Genomic DNA, 24169 nt, shown 5'->3' on the forward strand with positions numbered 1-24169 from the left:
TCGTGCTTTGCGTTTATATGCATACGAGTACATACGGATTTACCTGAAGAACGAAGAGAGGTTTTTGAATTGGCTTGTGTGTTGTGTAGGCATAGAGATATCATACCTATACCTAGCTTCAACAACTCTATAGAATAAGAACCTTCTCTATGCAAATTGTTTCCTTTCCTTTCTCTTACTCTCTCTCTCTTCCCCTTTCTCGTCTCCAATCCAAATGCAATCATGCCCTTATAGTTAGAAACTTTTGTTCGTTCGTTTGCTGGAAGACCGGTCGGTGGTCAATAAGCTTCAAAAGGCTTATGGGCTTGTAATAAACAACACTTGGTCGAGGTGCGAAGCAAATGGCACATGAACTTCTTGCTGTTGCAATAAAACTTCCTCATAAACATTTGTCATAAGGTTGAGAGGTTATGTGTGTTCCTTTTTAAGAAGCTAGATACATACAGACATACCTTTATATATTTATGTTCATTTACGAAACTCTGAAGTCCCTTCTTGTGGTGCCTGGCTTTATATGGGGACATAAAACAACAACTCAAGGTGTGGTACCTTTTTGGTAGGTACGTGCCGATTGTATATGAGTTCTTTAAGTTGGGCGTTCGAGTTGTTACGAAAGAGAATTGTTGTTTAGAGGGCAAATCCTTGTATTTTGTGGTTGGATGTCGTAAAAGTTTTGTCGGTACCGTACTCGTACTCGTACTCATACACATATACCTATACCTACTATAGTCTAAGTTATACCAAACCATAGCCCAGTATATGGGAAAATTTATTAAAACTTTTAGCAGTGCAGTATAGTGGTGTTTGTTTTATTGGTTTAAGGTTAGGTAATGTCGGTTTGCTGACCTAGAATGATATAAGTGCTCACCTTTTAACTGAAGACAGCAACAGAGCAGGCTAGGACGGCATGAAAGTTGAGGATCTTTCTTTGGAAAGACGCAAAACAACTTTGGGTATCACTTTAAATTCATTAGTGTATAGCAACAGCAACATGATTCAATGAGGGGCTGCTGGTGGGCATGAAAAGATTTTAATGTGATGACATAAAACTTGACAGAAAATTGAAAATTGGGGTTGATGTATGTACATAATAGCCTTACAGAGTATTAAAAATTATTATGTTGATACTGTTTAGTGCATATTTTTTTGTTGTATGAAGAGTAAGGATGGTATAGGGCAAAAGGACTTGCCCAACCCATATTTGGGCCAAGGAATTATTGGTGTCTAACTATACTGAAAACTGACTGGTATGTATCTGCATTGACCATGTAATTGAAAAAGTTCCCATTTCAAGGTGCACATTTGAAAAACTTTTCATTATATTACAAGAAGGAAACTTAATTTGCTTTGAAAGTTTTATTTGTTTTTTTTTTTTTTTGTATTGTTGGTAAGAAAAAGAATTTATTATTCCCTGAGCTCATTTATAACAAAACAAATTTATTTTGCATATCATTTCACTTCAAGACAAAACCTTCACAAAAACCAACACAAGTCAAACTTTGGCTGGACTCTGCATGTCCTCCAGATATCTAATTTATAAATTTTCCAGGTAAGAAGAACCAATGGTCTTTCAAAAATCCAACTTCAACAGCCAAACACAACGTCATTCCATATTATTTGATAAAAAGACGAACAAAGAAAACAAAAATACCCATCAGTGACAACAGATGGATAAAATAAAAGTTTTCAATAACTTTTTAAAGTCAAGCTTTGTTCAAGGAAATTATTTTATGATTTATAAGTTTTGTGATAATAATAAAAGTTTGCATAGAACCTAACGATTGTTTTTTGGGTCAAATTTGTAACTCAAATATATGTAGATGTAAAGTCAGGCAGAATTATTATCTTGCAGTGCAGATAAAAAAAAATACCTAAAGGATATCCTTTCTTGTGTTTTAGGAGGTTGATGTTTGTGTTTGTGGCTTCCTTCTAAACCTAGCTACTCGTAGTGGGGCTTAAAAGGAGGAGAGTACTTTATTTAAGGAGAAAATTGTCATCGCGTGCCATCGTCGTCCCCGTCGTCGTAGTCGTTCCTTATAAATGAAATACGTGTGCAACTGACATGCTCTGTGTCTATCTATAGATAGAACTTGTGTGGTCTTTAACATGGTTGATGGAAATCCGGTCAAGAAGTGCATCAAGAATGAAATATTGTTTTCTCTTTTATGCAATATATTCTTCTATGGGTTTTGTGGAATTGCATATGGTGGTGAGGACGATATGGTTTGGAAGTAAAGAAAAATATGGAAATAAACTATACTTCAGAGCTATGGCTAGTGCATTGGTGTTATGTAAGGTTGAATAGAAAATAAAGCAACTACCAACGTTTGCATATCTTGATTTACTTGGGTTAACAACTATATTGTTGTTTTGAATTGGAGATGGAGAAACTTAAAAATGCTTTGTTTTACAAATGATTCTTAATTTGTATATCAATTACAATTCAAGTTTAGATTTTCAGTATCGGTTTACAACATACGTTTGTAAAAAATATACAAACAAATGAGGTTCTTTTCTAGAATCACTTAAACTTAAGAAGATTAAAACGTCAATTTGATGTAAGGTTATTAGCAAAACTCTAAGAAAAAGCAAATTTCAGTATCATGCTAATAACTTTGTTTTTCCTATTCTTTTTATTTATTTCTTTTTTTCTAAGAAAACACTTTTAAAAATCACAAAAAAAATCAAAAATAGTCATTTCTGAGAGTTTCTGTGTGCTCATTCCCCTTAAATATATAATTTTGTAGTATGTAAGACCAAGGTACAATGTGGTTTCAAAACAAAAAAGGGGCTGGGATGCGACCCACACTGATAAATAAATTCCCGTCCCGTATGTCGATTTGTCGTGCTTAAAAGTTTGAAGGTGTTCGGTTAAAAAAGTTTACAGTTGAATTATTCTTAAATTCTTAAATTATTCTTAGTTTGAAAATCTAGTTTTGTAAAATAGATTTTTAGTCGAAAGCAAATTCGTACCAATTTAAGAAGCATTTCATAATTTTTTACAAATTGGATGAATGACATTAATTTGAGAGATATGTAGAACTGAACATCAATTTTTAACAAATTTGCGTACTATTTTTTGTAGATTTTATTTTTTATGAAAAATTTGACTGTTGGATATTTATAAAAAAATATTGAATATCGAAAGCAACATTTTCTGTGAAATAAAAAAAGTTTGTAGACAAGCTTTTAATTTTTGAAAAGCTATTTGAGTCGAAAATACATTTTTACCAAGTATTAGTATTGTTTTTTTTATGTTTTTATTTTTTGTAAAACAAACCGGCAATAAGATTTTTTTTCAAAATTTTATTGAATGTTGACAACAAAATTTTTTATAAGATAAAAGTAGTTTAAAGTCTATATCTCAATATTTTGAAAAGATATTTGAGTCGAAAATCAATTTTTACTAACTTTCATTAAGTTTTTTGTTTAGGTTTTTATTTTTTGTAAACAAACTGTCCATCCTATTCTTCTCAAAATTTTAGCGAATGTTGAAACAATATTTTTTATATGATAAATTAAATTTGAAGCCATAAGTTCAAGTTTTTGAAGAGATATTTTAGTCGAAAATTAATTTTTACCAACTTTGAGTAATGTTGTAACAAAAAACTGTCAATTTGGTTTTCTCAAAATTTTACCAGATATTAAAAACGTTTTTTTTCATTAGCCAATAATAAATAATGCATATTTTTTAATTAAGACCAATAACATATTTAAAAAGAGGCTGGGATGCGACCCACACTGATAACTTCCCATCCCGTCTGTCGATTTGTTTTGCTTAAAAGTTTGTCTATATGTATTTTTACCCAATTTGCGCACTATTTTTTGTAGATTTTATTTTTTATGAAAAAAACGGACTGTTGGATTTTTATATAAAAATTACTGAATATTGAAAACAATATTTTCTCTGAAATAAAATAAGTTTGAAGCCAATATTTTTAATTTTTGAAAAGCTATTTGAGCCGAAAGTAAATTTTTAACAAGTTTTAGTAGGTATTGTTTTTTTTTAGAGTTTTATTTTTTTGTAAAAAAACAGTCAATTCGAATTTTTTAAAAATTTTACCAAACGTTGAAAACAATATTTTTTATAAGATAAAATTAGTTTGAAGCCAATATTTAAAATTTTTGAAGAGATATTTGAGTCGAAAATCAATTTTTACCAACTTTTATACTTTTTTTTTAGGTTTTTATTTTTTGTAAGAAAACTGTAAATTCGATTTTTCTCAAAATTTGTCCTAATGTTGAAAACAATATTTCTTATAAGAAAAAATTAGTTAAAAGCTATTATCTCAAAGTTTTTAAAAGATATTTGAGTCGAAAATCATTTTTTACGAACTTTTGTTAATTTTTTTTTCGGTTTTTAATTTTTTGTACAAAAACTGTCAATTCGATTTTTTTCAAACTTTAACTGAATGTTGACAACAAGATGTTTTGAAAGAAAAAAAGTAAATTAAAGCCAATATCTCAAAGTTTTGAAAAGATATTTGAGTCGAAAATCAATTTTTACCAACTTTTATAAATTTTTTTTGAGGTTTTTATTTTTTGTTAAAAAAACTGTCAATTCGATTTTTCTCAAAATTTGTCCTAATGTTCAAAACAATATTTCTTATAAGAAAAAATTAGTTAGAACCTATTATCTCAAAGTTTTTAAAAGATATTTGAGTCGATAATCATTTTTTACGAACTTTTGTTAATTTTTTTTTCGGTTTTTAATTTTTTGTACAAAAACTGTCAAAACGATTTTTTTAAAACTTAAACGGAATGTTGACAACAAGATGTTTCAAAAGATAAAAGTAAATTAAAGCCAATATCTCAAAGTTTTGAAAAGATATTTAAATCGAAAATCAATTTTTACCAACTTTTATAAATTTTTTGTTTAGGTTTTTATTTTTTGTAAAAAAAACTGTCAATTCGATTTTATTCAAACTTAAATTGTATGTTGACAACAAGATTTTTTGAAAGATAAAAGTAAATTAAAGCCAATATCTCAAAGTCTTGAAAAGATATTCGAGTCGAAAATCAATTTTTACCAACTTTTATAAATTTTTTTTTTAGGTTTTTATTTTTTGTAAAAAAAACTGTCAATTCGATTTTTCTCAAAATTTTTCAGAATGTTGAAAACAATATTTTTTATAAGATAAAATAAAATTGAAGCCTTAATTTCAAGTTTTTGAAAAGATATTTGAATCGATATTCAATTTTTACGAACTTCGAGTAATGTTTTTTTTTAGATTTTTATTTTTTATAAAAAAAACTGTCAATTAGATTTTTCTCAAAATTTTATCAGATGTCAAAAACATTATTTTTCGTTGCACAAAATTGTTTTAGAGATAAAATCATATTTCAGTCGTAAAATTTTGGAGGTGACAAATTTTTTTTTTTCAGTTTTATTGATTTAAAAAAAAAACCGTTATATTGATTTTTTTCAAAAAATATACCTGTTTGGTATCACGTTACAATCTATTATATAAAATTTAATTCAAGTCTCTAGCATTTTTGGTTCGTAAGATATTTAGGGTTAACCAAAATTTTCACCTTTTTTTTAAACTGCTATAGTAAAAAAACCACCCACGCAATTTTCTTGAGAGCCCTTTCTGCATCTTTCTGCCTTATTATCTGTATAACAAAATTTATTTGAAGTCAATATCTCTTCTGGTTCTTGAGCTATGGACCACGAAAAAAACGTCGCGAACGTACGGACGTACGGACGTACGGACGTACGGACGTACGGACGTACGGACGTACAAACGTACGTACACACGCACGCACAGACATCTTTCTAAAAATCTTTTATTTCGACTCTAGGGACCTTGAAACGTCGAGAAATGTCAAAATTTTCAATTTGACAAATCGGACCCATTACAATAACTTCCTATGGGAAGTTAAAAATAACAAAAAACAAAGTTGGCCCAACCATAAGCCCATAATATAAATTGTGAGTACAAATAAAAGTTTTAAATATCTTAATTTTGTCGTAAAAATAGAAAGAGATGTCATCTAAATTATCAATATGACCTATATAAAAAATATCGATACTCATTTTTCAAAAACTGAAATAGATAGACTTCGTGTCACATGGAAAGGGATACGTTTTTTTATTTTTTATTAACTTCCCATAGGAAGTTATTGTAATGGGTCCGATTTGTCAAATTGAAAATGTTGACATTTCTCGACGTTTCAAGGTCTCTAGAGTCGAAATAAAAGATTTTTAGAAAGATGTCTGTGCGTGCGTGTGTACGACATTTTTATCGTCGTCCATAGCTCAAGAACCAGAAGAGATATCGATTTTAAATAAATTTCGTTATACAGATAATAACAAAAAAAGATGCAGAAAGGGCTCTCAAGAAAATTGCGTGGGTGGTTTTTACCATAACAGTTTGAAAAAGGTGAAAATTTTCGTTAACCCTAAATATCTTACGAACCAAAAACGCTAGATACTTGAAATAAATTGTATATAATATATTGTAACGTGATATCAAAGAAATATTTTTTTTTGAAAAAAATCAATTTAACGGTTAGAATTAGAATTAGAATTAGAATTAGAAACATTTTATTCATTCATTTTTTCATTTCCAACTTTAAACTAGTACAATAGCAAGTGTAAAAAAGGAATAAATAAAAGCTTTCATTTTTTAACTTGAAAGTTAGTATTGAATGATACATTGTGATTTAATTTTACAATAGTTAGAAACTGTTGTGGGGTGACAATCAGCAATACAAATAATAAAACAATGGTTCAATGAGTTAAGTAAATCAATAAATATTTCAAAGATAGTATAACTGAATATAAAAAGAGTAGGTATGTATATGCATACATTCATAGGTACTAAATAATTCATCATAAAATTCAGGCAAAAATATCAACAAAATGTTACATTTTTTATGATTATAAAACTATGATACAAAATTCAATAATAGTTATCAATAGAATTTAAATCAATTGTAAAAAGCCAGTCTTTTACTTTTTTTAAGAAATAGTTTAAGTTTTGAATTGTTTTGATAGACAAAGGTAATTTATTAAATGACTTTGGTGCTGCGGCAGTATAAAAGTTAGAGAAATGAGTCTTATGGGCAGTGGTTTCATTGACAAGGTGCATGTTGTTTATTCTTAGATTATATAACTGCGAGTTTCTACTAGGAATATTACCGCTTTGCTTGAAAAATTCTTTAAGTACTTTGAAAATATACAGATGTCTCAAAGGTAGAATCCGCAATTCCTTGTATAAAGGCCAACTTTCAGTATAACGATTTCTGTTGCAAATAATTCTAATAAGATGTTTTTGGGCAATCAATAACGGCCTTAAAGTATTTGCATAGGAACCACCCCAGCTAGGGAACCCATATTGTAATTTAGGGTGCGCAAGACCATAAAATATTGAAGTTAGAACCTTTTTAGAGCAGAATGGTTCTAAAAGATACATTTTCGCGTTATGAGTTATTTTTATAAATAAAAAAAAAATGAAAAAAAATATTAGTCGCCTCCAAAATTTTACGACCAAAATATGTCTTCACCTCCCAAACAATTTTGTGCAACGAAGAATAATGTTTTTGACATCTGATTAAATTTTGAGAAAAATCGAATTAATAGTTTTTTTATAAAAAATTACCGAAAAAATATTAACAAAAGTTGATAAAAAATGATTTTTTTTTTCAAAAATTTGAGTTAAAAGCTTCTATTTAGTTTTTTTTTTATTAGAAATACTGTTTTCAACATTAGGACAAATTTTGGAAAAAATCGAATTGACAGTTTTTGTATAAAAAATTAAAAACCAAAAAAAAATGTAATAAAAGTTGGTAAAAATTGATTTTCGACTCAAATATCTTTTCAAAAATTTAAAATATTGGCTTCAAACTAATTGTATCTAATAAGAAATATTGTTTTCAACATTCAGTAAAATTTTGAGAAAAATCAAATTGACCGTGTTTTTACAAAATATAAAACTCTAAAAAAACAGTACTAAAACTTGGTAAAAATTTACCTTCGACTCAAATTGCTTTTCAAAAATTAAAAATATTGTCTTCAAACTTATTTTATTTCACAGAAAATATTGTTTTCGATATTTAGTAATTTTTATATAAAAATCCAACAGTCCGTTTTTTCATGAAAAAATAAAATCTACAAAAAATAGTACGCAAATTTGGTAAAAATTGATACGTATAGACAAATCGACAGACGGGATGGGAAGTTATCAGTGTGAGTCGCATCCTAGCCTCTTTTTTGACTATTGATTGTTTTGAGGTTTTTTGGAAAAACCCAAAAATGTTAATAAATACAAGTTTTTTGGCGGTGTCACATCAATATGAATTTACATTTTTAATCCTTTACATTTACTCGTAAGATCCTTTAGAGTAAAGAAACTAACAAAAAATGTTTTTTTTTATGTAAATACTGATTATATTGAATGCGTTAGAATAATTTTTCGTAATGTTAGCTGCCTGCTGATTTCTGAATTACTTCAAGTAACTTATGGTGAATTGATTCATATAGTACTGTCAGATAACTGAGTAAAATTTGGGTCCAGGATTATTTTATGCCTTCAACATTCTGTTCTATCTGGTCTAATTTTCCTGGTTGTTAACGGATGGTTTTTATGAGATACTGGTAAGATCGATTTTGGCCTATTTCCTCTTTGGTCAGACCCTTACTTCTACCCATGCTTCTTAGTTCTATAAAATTAATACTCATACTAAGCTCCCAAAAAATCAGAGTATCCTTTTATCTTATTTGAAACTAATAGGTTAATTTAAATCTTGTTCTTATTCATAAGAAAAAACAGGGTTACTATTTATGAACTTTTTCGAAAAAAACACCAAAAAATTGTATTTATTAACTTAATCCAAAATGTTTGCTTGTAATATAAACTTAATACATACATACCTCATTCATTACGCATTTGCGTTTTTCCAAAAAATCCAAGGGTTAAAGAATTATAGTCAAATAAAAAAACAAGAAAAGCTTGTCCTTATCTATTTGACACGAAGTGTATATATGTATGTTAAAAATGGGTCAAAAAAATGACGTTAAGAGCTGACTTTTCAATGAACATTACGTGTTGCAGTTAGACCACCCTTTATTTAGTTATTGTCAAATTGGTTCCTGTAACTTTTTTTTATAAAATCACAAGCAGTTCAGTAAGTTTAGTTAGTGTATAATTATTTTAAGTTTTAATCTTAATTTAAATTTATTTCAAATACCTTATTATATTTTTTTAATTCTTTAACCATAATTTGTTTTTCAAATTTATTTTACTTTTTACTTCCCTTGAATTAATTTTAAATCGAAAACATTGAGGTTTAAAATTTTAGATACAAATTGAAACTTTTTTGGCACCGCATTTAGTAGAACAAGTTTTAGTTTTAGTTTTTGAATGAAAAGTCGTTAAAAATTCCTTGTTGAGAAGCCAATATATTTCTAATACTGTGACAACTATTTTAATCTGCACACAGGGTGACAGAAAAAATAAAATAATTTGTATATACAAATATTTTTCTTAAAAGAATCATGTTTCTTTCTTTTGAACTCGGATACTCTGGGGAATAAAAACTCAACTTATGAAATGATAACCCTAAACCCTAAAGATAATACCTTTTTTTAACTATTCAATTTCTTTTAAAAATCTGCTCACCCTGTATTATGTCAATTATATCTTTGATATCAGTGCTTTTGCTACATCAATGTAAATTGAGATGGAACAAGAAAAGGAAAATAAGGGTAAATGAAGCAAGCTTGTTTTTTAATCCTTTGTTCTATGAAATAATCAAACGGTATATATGTATGTGTTTATGTACATTTCTAGGTTTTTGTTGCATACATAATTGTATGTGTCTATTGTTTCAACAGTCGTGGCATTTTTATTGTTCCAATAAAAGAATTCACCTGCTACCATATAATCAGTTCATTGTTTTACTGTCGCGACGGTTTTATTAATATACATTTTTGTTGTTCTGTGTTATTTAGCCTTGTCTTCTATGTTTTGTTTTTTGTTTTGCTCATCTGTTTATCACCCCGGGAAACATCATTATCATTCTCAGTTCTCTTTCTACTCGTACATACCTTTAATGAATGAAAAGATTTTGCTCTTTTGTGTGGAAAGGATATCGCCCTTGACTTAATTATTCAAAACAATTTTTTGGTTAAGGGGGTATTCTGGTCTAGAAATTAAAAAAATCGATTTTTTTTTCTTTTCATATTTTCATAGTATAACTATTTTAGAATATGTCTACGAGAGGATTTTCCCAAATTCAAATTATTTTCGGAGAAATAAGTATTTTGCTGAGCAGCCATCCAAATCGGTTGGGCTGCAACTAATAGAACAAAAGACATAATGGGGTACTTTAAACGCGTTTTTCTCAGAACTGTCTTTTTGAATCTGATACCCACGATTTCTCAGGTTCTGCCGAACCGATTTACTTGAAATTATAAGAGATTCTTCTTTAGGGACTTGTCTACGTCCGGAACTACGGCCATCCCCAAATTTTCATTTTTAATATTTTTAACAAATCGAAGAATGTTCAAAAAAATGGTAAATTTTTTATATTTTTCTTTAGACAGCCGCCATTTTGTAAAAAGAAATGTTTTTAACTTTTCCGTAGTTCCAGACATTGCGACATTATTGTAGATTAATAATCTTTTTTAGTTTTTGATTTCAGATTTCTAGGAGAGTTAAAATCGTGGGTATGGTCACGCACCAAATTTTTGAGACGCACCACTCCATGAACTGATAACTAACGGAATTTTGATTTTTTTTTTACTTTTTTATTTTTTTTTGTATGCTTCTAATGTGAATAAATAATGTATACAAAAATGTATGGTAAAATTGTTGCTTGCTTTTTTCTACAGCACTTCAAAAATTACCTAAAATTCATGTCTCTAGACCAGAATACCCCCTTAAATTGTTCAAATTTTTGTTTCCTCTGACAATGAAGTTGATGTTTTCGGTTAAGGCTTATTCACATATTTTTAAAACCTCAGAAAAGTAATTTGTTTTTGATTCGAAAACACAAAAAAATAATAAAGGAAATGAAAAAAATTGGTTCTTTAATAATTCAGTTTCTTATTTGAGCTGATTAGATTTTCAAAGTTGCGATTTTAGCATATATAAAATGTACCTAATGACACAGTAGGAATACAATTTGAAAACTCGACATTTTTTGAACATCACAAATTCAAAAACACGAATTAACGAAACATGTTATGATACAACAATAATATTGATAATTTAAATAAACAATCCGTTGAGACACCACTTTTCAAGATAAAAATTACTCTTGGAAGATTTGTCAATTCCCCGCAAGAGACAGGAACTTTACCCAAGACGTCTAGTGTGACAGTCCTTCGCACTTACCATCGTGCCATGCCATGGATGCTAATAACATTATTAATGTCAATTTAATTACAAAAAATTTATAAATAATTGTGATTTCATTGAACTTGGGTATTTCCTAGCGAAAAATAGAGCCCCAATTATTATGCACCATCGCACTGCTCTTCTTCTAATGGGTTCCTGATGGCAATTTATCATATAGTTCTTCATTAGGTTTACAATTGTGCAATAAAACGAGTAAGTAGATAACGGGTTGCTCATTTTGCGGTTAAAAAGTATTGGGTTAGAATTTAACATTTGTCAAACTAAGTTGAAAGTCTGACAATTACGAAAATGGATCGCTTAACTATCACTCAGTCCATACAAATTGTTTAAACCTACTACAAAAATGGTGGTTCTGCCACAGCCAAGAGGAGATTATGATTTACATAATTATCCAACTACGCCAGCAATTGACAAAGTTGTGAAGAAAATTTGAAGAGACTGGATTGGTTACAGATATTGTAAGGCCTGTGCATCATCTTATCGCTTGTACCACATTTTTTCGTATCTTGTATTTGGATCTACACCTAAATCCATATAAAGTCCAGCTTACACAACAACTGAAGCACAAGATCGTAGATACGTCGATTAAGTGCTTGAACAACAAGCGGTGAAAATTTTTTGAACAACATTTTCTTTAGCTACGAATCACATTTCTCACTCGGTGGGTATGTTAATAAACAAACTTTTCGTATTTGTGGTTCTGAAAATCCTCAAGTAATTGAAAAGGGGACATTATACCCACAAAAAGTCACTGTTTGGGGCACTCTTGTTTTGGGGTGTGATTGGACCTTACTTCTTCGAAAAAGACGAAGGAAATACTGTCACCTTCTATTCGAAACGTTATGGTCTTTTTTTTTAATTCATTTTTATTAATTTATTCTCAAACCTATCTTAAAGCTAGACAAAAATTCATAAAAATAGCCTAATTATCCATAACATACAACTAACTTAATGGTCCCATACGGACACTCTAAGTTAAATTATAACACTAACTACTAATACCATAATATAAAACTTAAAGCTAACTTAAACTACCTAGTCTACCTATAAACTACTTAAAAATGGAACAACCACAGCAGCAAATCTAACTATATAATATTTTGTTTTTCATATTCTTTTTTTATATTTTTTTTTTATTTATTTCATATTTAAAAAAAAAAAAAAAAAATTTTATTTTTTTTTTGGTTTGTATTTTTATTTGTTTGTATTTCTTTTTGTGGCACCATGCCATACTTAAAAATTATCCCTAAAGCTATAAAACAAGGCTTTAAACCCCATCCCGACTACCCACTATCAAGTGCCGATTGAAGCCAACAAAACTGGTTCTCCTGCTTCACCCTATCTGTTCGGTCCCGTTCGGACACCGAACCGAAGGAGCTCTGCTCCGCCTTGTGCCATGACGTCCCGATTGTACAGAAGTCGCCTATGCACGGTTCGTCGTCTGATGTGGTAGACCGCATCTATCGAAAAAGAAGAATGCCTCGAACGAGTTTTATCACTAAATTGTCAATTCTGTTGATTCGAGCCCCTTGCATAGGACCTCGTTGGAATAGTAATGCACGAAAGAAGTTTTGGCTATTCGATATAAGCCGGTACAGCGTCGTAAACACTGCCGCTCGAACACCCGAAACTTCTCCATCTGGGACAACCATAAACGATCATCGGCCGTATGAAGGCCATGTAGCAAAGTACCTTTACTCTGGGGTCAAGCCGCCTGCTAAAAAACAGCCGTTTCGTCAGAGCGAAGGCAATTCTAGCCCTGGTAAGAGCAGTATTATATGTTTGTCGAAATATAAATATTGATCTTACCAGATACCGAGGTACTTTACTACACTTTTGCTCGTTAATGGGTGCCAATGAAGGTCAACGATGACCATCTTGCGTCAATTCTTGTAAGTATCCCTCGTGACATTAGCCAATGGAGTCTGGAACAGAATTGTCTCCGACTTCTGGACATTTATATTCAGTTTCCAGTCGTCGCAAGATCGCTGAATCTTGTCGAAATCACGCTGCAAAAGAATTCTAATAACCTCAACCTTTCGGGCCGTTGTGTACGCAATTAGATCGTCGGTGGACGCAATTGCCTTTGTAAGACTACCTATCAGATCGCTGGTGTAAATGTTGAAGAGAATCGGCGAATTCACCGCTCCCTGTTGAAGACCACTTTTAATTGAGAATGTTGTGGTAGAAGTTACATTGCCACTTTGGACTACAAAATGTCTACCGTTAAGCATATCATAAAGTATATACAACAATGACTTGCTTATGCCAAGCCTAACCATTTGACGAAGATTTGACGGATTGGAGTTGTCCTTTCCCTTTTTCGGGAGAGGATGAACCACAGCGGTCTTCCAATGCACTGGATAATAAGCATTATTCAGTGCATTATTGAAGAGTGTGGTGTAAATGTCAAATAAATAAAAATAAAAAATAAATGATAAGTCGCATTTTTGTAATTTCGACGATATATGTGACAGACCTGACTTCATGGAAATAAATAAAACAATATTACATTCATCACGTTTTTCATGTCTACATAATGCCATAATTGAAAAAAAAGATAGCTTTGTAAGGCCAAAATTAAGAGACAAGGTTTCTTTAATTATGTGCCTTAAGCACTTGAAACAAAAGTTTCTTTCCTAATACCTGTCTCAAAGCCATAAATGTTAGCATATTTTATTCATCTACCATTTTTACTATTACATTTTATTTTAAAAATTCTTGCTTCTAGTTTAATAATTGAAACCAAAACAGCCAAGACTTTAAGTAGGAAAAAAAAACAAAAGGACTTGAGAAGCCATCATAAGCTTTCTTTCCCAGTAAAACAATATCTACGTTTTTTTTCTTTAAACTCGCTTATTTCTTTTATTTTTTATATCAAAGAAAATAATTTTCGTCATTTTATTGTGTTGGCTATTACACTGCTTACTTATGCTCAGGCTTCCGCATCCATTTAAATTCAACCTTAAATCCATGCTGCAAAAATATAAATCTCAATTTGGATTCTTGAATTACATATTTCTTATTTATTTATTTTTTTATTCCAGAGTGATTCCAAGAAATCACCAACAGAAGAAAGGGGCTATCGAACAGTCATAGTCATAGCATTTTATAGCATAAAGATGGAAGATATTCAAACTCTTCGTTTATTTTTTTTGATGTAGCCTGTAGGACGTAAAGTTGAAAACAAATTGCTCCAATTTATTCTTTGGTGTGGTGTTTAGTTGCAAAGTTTCTTTCTAATCTTGAAGAAGAAAGTATTCCCATAAAAAACACCCAGAAAGCTGAATTCTTGAGGATTAATTTCCTTCCGAATAATTTGCCTTCGTTTAGTTGCTAAAAGTTTGCAAATTTTTTTGTTTGCTCCTTTTTTGTTTCGTAATTTTTTGTTTTGAGTTTTTTATAGGGTCTCATCAAGTATCAATCTCAAAATCGATTAATGTCTTAAGTTTTATTTTTTTTTTATTTTACAGAAATGATTTCCAATTAATTATGGCTGGGAAATTTGTTGAAAACTCTCGATGGCAAAACAAAAGTGGCTCTAACATCTCTCTTTTTCCTTTTTTTGTTTTCGGCTTCACTTTTTATTCAGCCAGATGTTTGCACACAAAAAAAATATCGGAAAAACCTATCTTCCAGATATAAATTATAATTTATGAAGGCACACAGGATATTTTCACAGGATGCTAACGTGCTCTAGGGCAGTTAAGGTACATGCTTTTTTTTTGCACCCGTTTTCCTTTTGTTGGTGATAGAAAAAAAAGGTTTCGAATGTGAAAACGAAAAGTTGAAGAAAGAGAAGAGATTATTTAAGTCTTTAATCCAGTCATTTTTCCCCATTTTATTTTATTTTTATTTTTCTTATTTTTTTTTGAGATTTAAGCTTATGATGGTTTTTCACAAATCCTTGAAGAGTGGCATTTTATGGGATTAAGTGAATTCAAATCGGAAGTTTCTTAATATTCAAAGATTTCGGGTTGAATTTCAAAGTATAGATACATATCTATAAATAGGTATATGCACAAGAGTAAGTATACCTTTTACCTATGTATTTGGGATCAAAATAAAAGAATATCATAGCCATTGGCAATAAGGTTGTGATAAATATTTAATCTCAATGCGAAAAAGAGTTGAGGATTTGTTTTTTTAGGACTTGATATTTTGTAAAATGAACAAAATTAAAATGTGATGGGATGAATGAAATATAAGACTAATGAAATTTAGAAACAACAAGATAAATTTATAATGAACTAAAAGAACAACATTAAGTTTAAAATAATTCAAAATTATATTGCTATGAAATACCGAAAAGTGAGTGCTAAGATGGATTAAATGTGTAAAGTTAAAATATTTTACCTCAAATGTAAATGTGACTGTAAACTTGACAGATCCTTTTATTTTACTTTGAATAGAGGAACTAGACGTGTAATTCTAGGAAAAGCTTGTAGGTATACTTAAGCTGGGATTGTTTGTTGATAGCTTGAAAATAGCAGTTGAGACTTAAGAATTAAGCTTTTAATTTGAAATTGAAATTTGATATTTTGAGTATTGTAAGTATGATGTCTTTTTTCAAGATTGTAATGAGAAATGGAAAAAACTTTTTTTGTAGGAATTGAGGCAAAAATAGCAGTTCTTTATTTTTATAAACACTCGGGATTTTTTAAACTGATTTTAGAATTATTTTGTTTCAAAAGAAATTTTGAAAAGGGAACAAACATTTAAAATAATGTTTTGTGAAAAACATGGATTGAACCTAAAAATCGTGACTCCAAAACTATTCTTAATTAATTGTTTTTTATTTTTGATTTGGTGTATTTTTGGTGGTAATTTTTTATAGGAGATATCACACTTTTTGTACAATCATTTATTGTACTCGTTCAAAAGTTTCAGTTCAAAATAAAACTATACACGATTCAGGAACGCATTTAATTTGTTAAAATTCGATACAAAAATGATAAAATGTTGTCAGTTATAATTCAATGTGCTACAAGAAAAGTTTCCTGACCGTGTTACTTCTCAAAATTTTAAATTTCTCACCACGTGTGACACCTTTAGACTTTTTTATTCTGGTCTATGCCACTAGTTCACAACTAATTCAGGGCAAAATTAAGTTCGTGAAGTTATTGGAGAAATACAGATGTATTTTTTGGAAATAGTCTTGAAAAATAAAGGGTAAGCCAAAAAACTATTTTTTTGAAAAGGTTATAAAAAAACTACTGAATATTTTCTCAAATTTAATTTTTATTTGAAAATACAATCCTTCCGGTTAATAATGGAAAATTATTTCATTCAGATGGCCTCGGCTGGCCATGGAGTATCTTACACGATCGGTCCAATTTTTAAGCACATTATCGATTGTGTGCAGCTGTATTTCACCAATGGCTTCACGAATATTGCCCATTAAAGCATCAATTGTCTCTGGCTTGTCGGCGTAACACTTACCTTTCACGGCACCACACAAATAATAGTCCAACGGCGCGTCAAATCGCCGATCCGACGTTGCCAAACGACATCAGCTCTGCGGCTGATAATGCGATCTTCAAAAAGAGGGCGCAAAACATCGAGTGTAGCTTTGGCTGCGTGGCATGTAGCGCCGTCCTGTTGAAACCAAATGTTACCAATACCCTCCTCATAAATGGTTGTGAACGAAAATGTGTTCAACGTGGCCCGATAACGATCGCCATTGACTGTAGCGACCAATCGTTGCTTATTTTCAGTGAACAGTGAATGCGTGCGGATTTTCTGTGCCCCAAATGTGACTGTTACGACGTTATTTATAAGTAGTAATTAATTTATTTAGTAACGTTATAATATAAAAATGAGTATAATAAAATAAAGTAATTATTGGTAGTATAATATATGGATTTAATGATGATTGTTCGGCGGTGGGACTACGACTGGGCTCCCCAAGTAATCGTCCAATAATTGTCACATCCACATTAGTGTACGTACGGTGTTGTTATACGGTTGCAAGCTGTCATAAGGGATTTCACCGACGACTTGGCAGCTGCATTGTTGTCTATTGTTTCTGTTGCTTTAGGAACAATCTTGCTTACTGTCGATGAGACTGACGGAATATTAGTATTATCAGAATTTATACTTGGCTGATTTGCTGCAGAACTTTGAAGGCTCTTATTCATGGAAAACTCATCCAATTGATTTTCATCCGAGGCCTCATCTGGTTTTGGTGTCGTTTAAGAGCTCCAAAAACTGTGGATACAAGGTATGTCATCCGCCCAAGTTGCTTTTTACCCTACCTCGAATCCATTTTGGTCCTCTTGAGAAGTTCTTCACTAACACCAGCTGTTCGCTAACAAAACGATTAAGTCCTTTGCTGCTTTGTAGTTTGTTCTGTCGAGGGAACATCAAAGCAAGAGGAATTTTAGGCTAACGTCCATGTAATATTTCTGCAGGTGATTTCCCGGTTATAGGATTCGGTGTCGATCGAAAAGTGCTTAGATGGTGAAGTGACGCATTATTCAAGTCTTCTCCTCCTTCCATAATCTTCTTTAATGACGTTTTAAAAGTCCTTACAAAACGTTCAGCCTCTCCATTAGAGGCAGGATCAAAAGGTGCTGACGTCAAATCTTGAATGCCATTTGAAGAACAGAATCGCTCAAACTCGTGGGACACAAATTGTCGACCATTGTCCGAAAAAATTGTATCAGGTAGTCTCTTTAGCGCAAAAATTCCTTTCAGAACTGAAATTGTGGCAGATGGCATTGTTGTGGATATTTTAACAACGAACGGGAACTTAGAAAATGCATCTATACAGACCAACCATATGTCACCAAGAAATGGACCCGCAAAATCGAGGTGTATACGCTGCCATGGATGATCAGGTGACGGCCAGAACGAATACTCCTTCCTTGGGCTACTGCTTGTTTCCTGACATTGTATGCATTTTGCCGCTAGTTCGGTTATGGACTTGTCTATAATTGGACACCAGCAATATCTACTGCTTGTTTTCATACCCGCCACGATCAAAATGAGCATCATCTGAAAAGATGTGTTTTTGGCAAAATCGGCATCTTCTCTAAGTTGATCACAGGCCCGCTTAGTGAAGCGAAAACACATTGAATGGTCAGTTGGCTTCAACTCCTGAACCAATTGGACTTTGTATGGCGCCATAACAAGGTCTTTTTATAAAATTCGTCTCAATGATCTCTCCAAAATGTTAATTTGTTAAGAACGACGGTGAATTGACGTTGATGGCGCCTAACGCAAAATTTCTGCCACAGCAGCAATATTATCTGGTTTACGCACTGTTTTTGGCTATATACGCTTTGGTTTATCGATGAGGATGATAGTATCTTTCACTTCTTTCACAAAATAAAGAACATATGGGGCTGACGGTGCTTCTCTTCTTCTAAAATCCGTACGAAATTTTTGCAAACATTCTGCAACATTACCATGATTTTAAAAATTGTTGGAACAAACCAAATATATATAAAATGAAACAATGATGTTACCTTTTTGAGTTTTGCCAGAAAGACTAAGAGGACAGTTTTTATTTGCTTTTGCTTTTATAGTGTTGAATGCTTCATAGTATTAGTGAAACTTATAAAGAATATAATTACATATGTATGTATGTATGTATATATAAACGCAAAATCTAACAAACCTTCCCTAAAAACTGGTATCTAACAATATTCAATTCTATTATATCTTTAAAATGTAATTCAATAATAAAAAATGTAATTCATAAAAAAAAATGATTAACAAAAACCAAAATCATTACTTTAGAATTTATGACTTTAATCCTAACATATGAGTGAACTCTTGATGTTTGACCTTTTTTAGAGTCTTTGTGAATAAATCAGCTGCCATTTTATCGGTTGGTACAAACTTCAGTTCAAGAATCCCTTTCTCGTAAACTTCACGAATATAGTGAGCCTGAATGTCGATGTGTTTCGTCCTGTTATGAAACACAGGATTTTTCACCAATTTCTGGGCACTGATGTTGTCACCAAAAAGTTCTGTGGGTTTATCAACCAGTTGGTTAAAGCCAAGTTCCTCCAAAAAACGACGTAGGTACACAACTTCCTTTGATGCTGTTGTGAGAGCAACATATTCCGCCTCTGTAGTACTTAAGGCGATGGAAATCTGCTTTTTGCTTCCCCAAGTAATAGCTGCACCAGCGAGGAAAAAAGCGAAGCCAGTGTACGACTTTCGGTCTAACGTGTTTCCACCCCAGTCAGCATCTACAAAGCCCTTCAATTTTTCACCACTCTGAAAATAAGAAAGTTTAAAGTTAAGGGTTGAGTTTAGGTACCTTAAAATGTGCTTTGCGGCATTCATATGCTCAAGATGTGGATTTGTATTAAATTGCGCAAGCTTATTGACGGAATGAGTTATGTCTGGCCGTGAACAAATACTCAAATACGTCAAAGAGCCAACCAATGACTGAAACTGCTTCTGATCCACTTTGTTGCATTTGGAACAGTCATCGCACTTATTGAACTTAGTCCCAGGATCTAAAGGAGTTGTGCAGCTTCGGCATACCTGCATTCCAAAATCATCAAGTAGATTACGGATCAGCTGCTGTTGTGAGATTTTAATTCCGTTTGGACATTTCGTTATTTCCATTCCAAGGAAATGCTCAATCGGTCCTTTGTCGACAACCTCAAATCTACAACCAATTGCGCACTTTATGTCGTCTAGTGTCTTGGAATCGGAGCACGCAAGCAAAATGTCATCAACGTACACCGCGACTATGATTGTTTCGCCTGGTCTCTTAAGCACGTACACACATGCATCTCCATGACATCTTTCAAACCCAAGTCCTTTCAAAAAGTTATTTAACTCCTCATTCCAGTTTCTTCCCGACTGCTTCAAGCCGTATAACGCCTTCCTTAATCTGCACACCTTATCTTTCTTGAATTCGTCTATAAAACACTCAGGCTGATACATGTAGACCTCCTCTTCAAGACTCCCATTTAGGTAAGCCGACGACACATCCATTTGATGCACGATTAAGTTGTACTCTGCCGCCAATGCTAAAATCATACGAATCGAAGAATACCTCACCACAGGAGAAAAAATTTCGGTGTAGTCAACCCCATATTTTTGGCTGCATCCCTTAGCAACCAAGCGCGCTTTATATCGGACTGGAAACCCATTTTTGTCATACTTGACATTGAAAACCCATTTGGATTTAATAGGTCTACGATTTGCAGGTACATCCACCAATTCCCATGTCTCATTCTTCATTAGTGAGTCAAACTCAGAAATCATTGCTGCCTTCCACTTGTCTGCATCTGGGCCTTGAAGAGCTTCCTCAACGCTCGTTGGATTTTTCGGATTTTCATTATGGATACTTTCATTATACCTACTTTGCATAAAATTTGTATAGTTTACTGGTTTTCGGACACGCAACTTTCTTGGAGATTTCGAACTATCATCATCATTTACAGCACTAACCTGACCATCGCAAACTGTATTATGTATTGGATTAACACCCGCACTACATGACGTAGACGTCACATCAGCATCTGTTTGCTCGGCTTCTGATATAGGTTTACAATAGTCTTCTTTATCAAGGCACAAAGAAACCTTCTGAGGCTCATCCGCATCATAAAAATCTTCTTCGTCAGAAGACTGTAGATCATTTTTTATTGGAGATCTAGTCTCCACTTTGGTATCCAATATTAAGCCCGAAAAATCATCATCAAATACGGTTTTCGAAGAACATGGAATATTATCCGAACGAAGGAACCTCACATCTCGTGCTACAATAACTGTTCTTTTACTTTTGTCATAAAGGCGGTATGCCTTTGATTCTTCTGCGTATCCTACCATTATGCACTCTTTACCCTTGGCTGAAAATTTTGACATTTTTGGCATTTTATCTAGAACAATACCCTTTCTACCAAAAACCTCTAGATAGGAAACATTTGGTTTTTTACCACACCATGCCTCATATGGTGTCAGATCATGAAGCAACTTCGTTGGTGAACGGTTTCGCAGGAAAACGGCAGTGTTTATAGCCTCTGCCCAGAGAAATTCAGGCATAGAAGAATCTATTAACATACATCGACCCATCTCCACCAAAGTCCGATTTACCCGCTCAGCGATCCCATTTTGCTGTGGGGTATACGGAACAGTAAGTTGTCTCCGGATACCTTCTCGCTTAAGAAATTCAGTGAATTCTCGGTTAACATATTCCCCACCGTTATCTGATCGCAACATTTTCAATTTTTCACCTGTTTCTTACTCCACCGCCGCCTTAAATGTCTTAAAGGTTTTAAAGACATCGCTTTTGTTTTTTATAAAATAAACGAATATTTTTCGACTAAAATCGTCGACAAATGTGACAAAAAATTTGGCGCCACTAAGGGACGAAGTTTTCATTGGGCCACAGACATCGCTATGAACTATTTCTAAGACCCTCGTGGTCGATTTGCCAGTATATTTAGGAAACGGTAGAGCACTTATTTTTCCTTTCAGACACACATCGCAACTAAAATCTTTCACCTTTTGTACATTCATTCCACGAACCATATCTTTAGCACATAACAACTCTAGACTTCTTTTATTTAAATGACCATAACGGCGATGCCATTCAACAACATTGTCATTTGAAGCCGCTAAATACAACTTATTTTTTATCATTTCATAAATAAATAAATCACCGCTTCTTTTCAACTGCATGATTTTCACACCATTTGACGATTTCACAAGTGCACTGCCTTTATAAAATTCCACTTTGCAATTGCTCTCCGCTATTTTGGTAACGGACAAAAAATTGGTTTTAAGGTGGGGAACATAAAGTACATTCTGCAAACTAATTTTGCTAGTGTCCGTTTCTACAAAAACTTGACCTACACCTTCAGAAGAAATGTATTTGTTTCCCGCTAGTTCTATGTCTTCTCGATGCTCTTTCAAATGAGTGAACAAAGATTTATCACAGCACATGTGACAGGTTGCGCCGCTATCCAAAACCCAAGCGGTATTATTGAGTTGAGTGTAATTATTTTTGGAGAGATTAAGCATAGTACAATTTATATTATGTTTTACAGTATTATTTCGACATGAAGCAGCATAATGCCCCCTCTTTTGGCATTTATAGCATTTGCCTTTTGGTTTTTTCTTAAATGATTGGCTTTGCGGTTGATTTCGTTCGTTGTCTGTCCGTTGTCTGTTTGCAAAAAATGCTGTCTCGTGACGCTCATCGTTCTTTTTATCAAATTGTCTCCGTTTTTCTTCCTCGATTAATTTAGTCTTTAGTGTCGTTGTACTTGGTAAACTATCTCTCGATTCTATGGCCACAATAAAATTTTCGAAGCTTTTTGGCAAGCCCGAAAGCAAAATAATCGCAAGCAGCTCGTCATTCAACTTGATGTCCAGCTCTGCAAGTTTTTCAGACAGATCGAAAAACTTGTTTAGATGCTCACTCATGGCTGTTTCTTCACACATTTTTAGATTAATAAGTGATTTAAAAATCGTGACTTTACGTGCAGGTCCACATGGGGCATGTAAATCAGAAAGCCGGGTCCACGCGTCTCTAGATGTTGTTGAGTTTTTAATGTGTAGAAGCTGGCTGGCTTTCACAGACAAAACCAGTGTTGCTAACGCTCTTTCGTCTTTAGATCTCCACGCTGCATCTGCTGGTTGTGTTATCTTGCCAGATACATAATCCCATAAGCCACAGTGCACCAACACGGATTTCATAAGGATTTTCCACCCATCATAGTTGGTATCATCTAGTTTATCTATTTGATATAGCCCGCCGGAACTCATCCTTTTTGATTTAACAAATTATTTCTTTGACAAAAAAAAAACTTATTTTTCTTATGGAGTCAGAAATAAACCTGGGCCCATAACCAATGTTGGAACAAACCAAATATATATAAAATGAAACAATGATGTTACCTTTTTGAGTTTTGCCAGAAAGACTAAGAGGACAGTTTTTATTTGCTTTTGCTTTTATAGTGTTGAATGCTTCATAGTATTAGTGAAACTTATAAAGAATATAATTACATATGTATGTATGTATGTATATATAAACGCAAAATCTAACAAAAATAATGTCGCAATATTTCCCGGCTTTGTTCATGCGTATACACAACCATATTCGTCCAGCGGATGGATAAAACTAATTATCTGTCAAATCAGACATAAGCTAAGTGTTACCGTTTACGAAAAAACCAGTAGTTGAAAAAAAAGTTAGATGACTGACCCTTTAGGTGTCTTTCACACAAGACTGTTTCGTCCGTACGGTTAAAATCCGTACGGTTTTTATCCGTGAGCCATTGATAGTAAACTAATTAAATTAACTTAAGCTTTTACACTGGACGGAGACGAGTTTTTCCCTACGGCCGTCTCAACGAAAAAAGCAAATCATTTACTACTGATTCCTTTATCGAAGCCCAAGTTAAGACAGAGTATAAACTTCTCGTGAATTTGATGCTTTGTCTGATTCCATCCAAAGAATTGTTTCGTCCTATCCTCGCACTGAAATCGTTGGTACGGGTGATTTCAATGTACACAAATCTTCATGGCTTCAACATTCAGGCTAGACAACACCCGATGGAGTGTGTGCAGAAATCTTCGCTGAGTTGAACCACCTAACTCAGCTTGTCAACGAGACCACCCGAATATCGGACGTTGAAGGTCGAGCAGAAAACACTCTTGACTTGTTTCTTACCTCTGACCCTGATAAGTACACTGTTAGTGTTCTATCTCCTCTAGGCACATCTGACCATTGTGTTATATCAGCAAATTCCTCGTGTCAAAACTGTTCAGTTAAAGAAAGAGTTCCTAAGAGAACCGTTTGGCAATACGAGAAAACCAACTGG

The 24169-nt window shown here is 32.5% G+C and overlaps 2 protein-coding genes across 2 annotated transcripts in view; one reads left to right on the forward strand and one right to left on the reverse strand.

The window, feature by feature from the left end:
- The window catches only part of LOC129945619 (teneurin-a), a 609733-nt gene that overhangs the window by 175964 nt on the left and 409600 nt on the right, over window positions 1-24169 (forward strand). The window lies entirely within an intron of this gene.
- LOC129944919 (uncharacterized protein K02A2.6-like) lies at window positions 17757-18500 on the reverse strand. Its single transcript, XM_056054578.1, has one exon. It carries the CDS (start codon window positions 18498-18500, stop codon window positions 17757-17759), a length of 744 nt encoding a protein of 247 aa, XP_055910553.1.

This window comes from Eupeodes corollae, chromosome 2, assembly GCF_945859685.1.
Source record: "Eupeodes corollae chromosome 2, idEupCoro1.1, whole genome shotgun sequence".
In the NCBI taxonomy this organism is placed as follows: domain Eukaryota; kingdom Metazoa; phylum Arthropoda; class Insecta; order Diptera; family Syrphidae; genus Eupeodes; species Eupeodes corollae.

Coding starts and splice junctions, on each gene's coding strand:
- LOC129944919 (XM_056054578.1), bottom strand. CDS start 18,500: ATGGCGCCATACAAAGTCCAATTGGTTCAGGAGTTGAAGCCAACTGAC.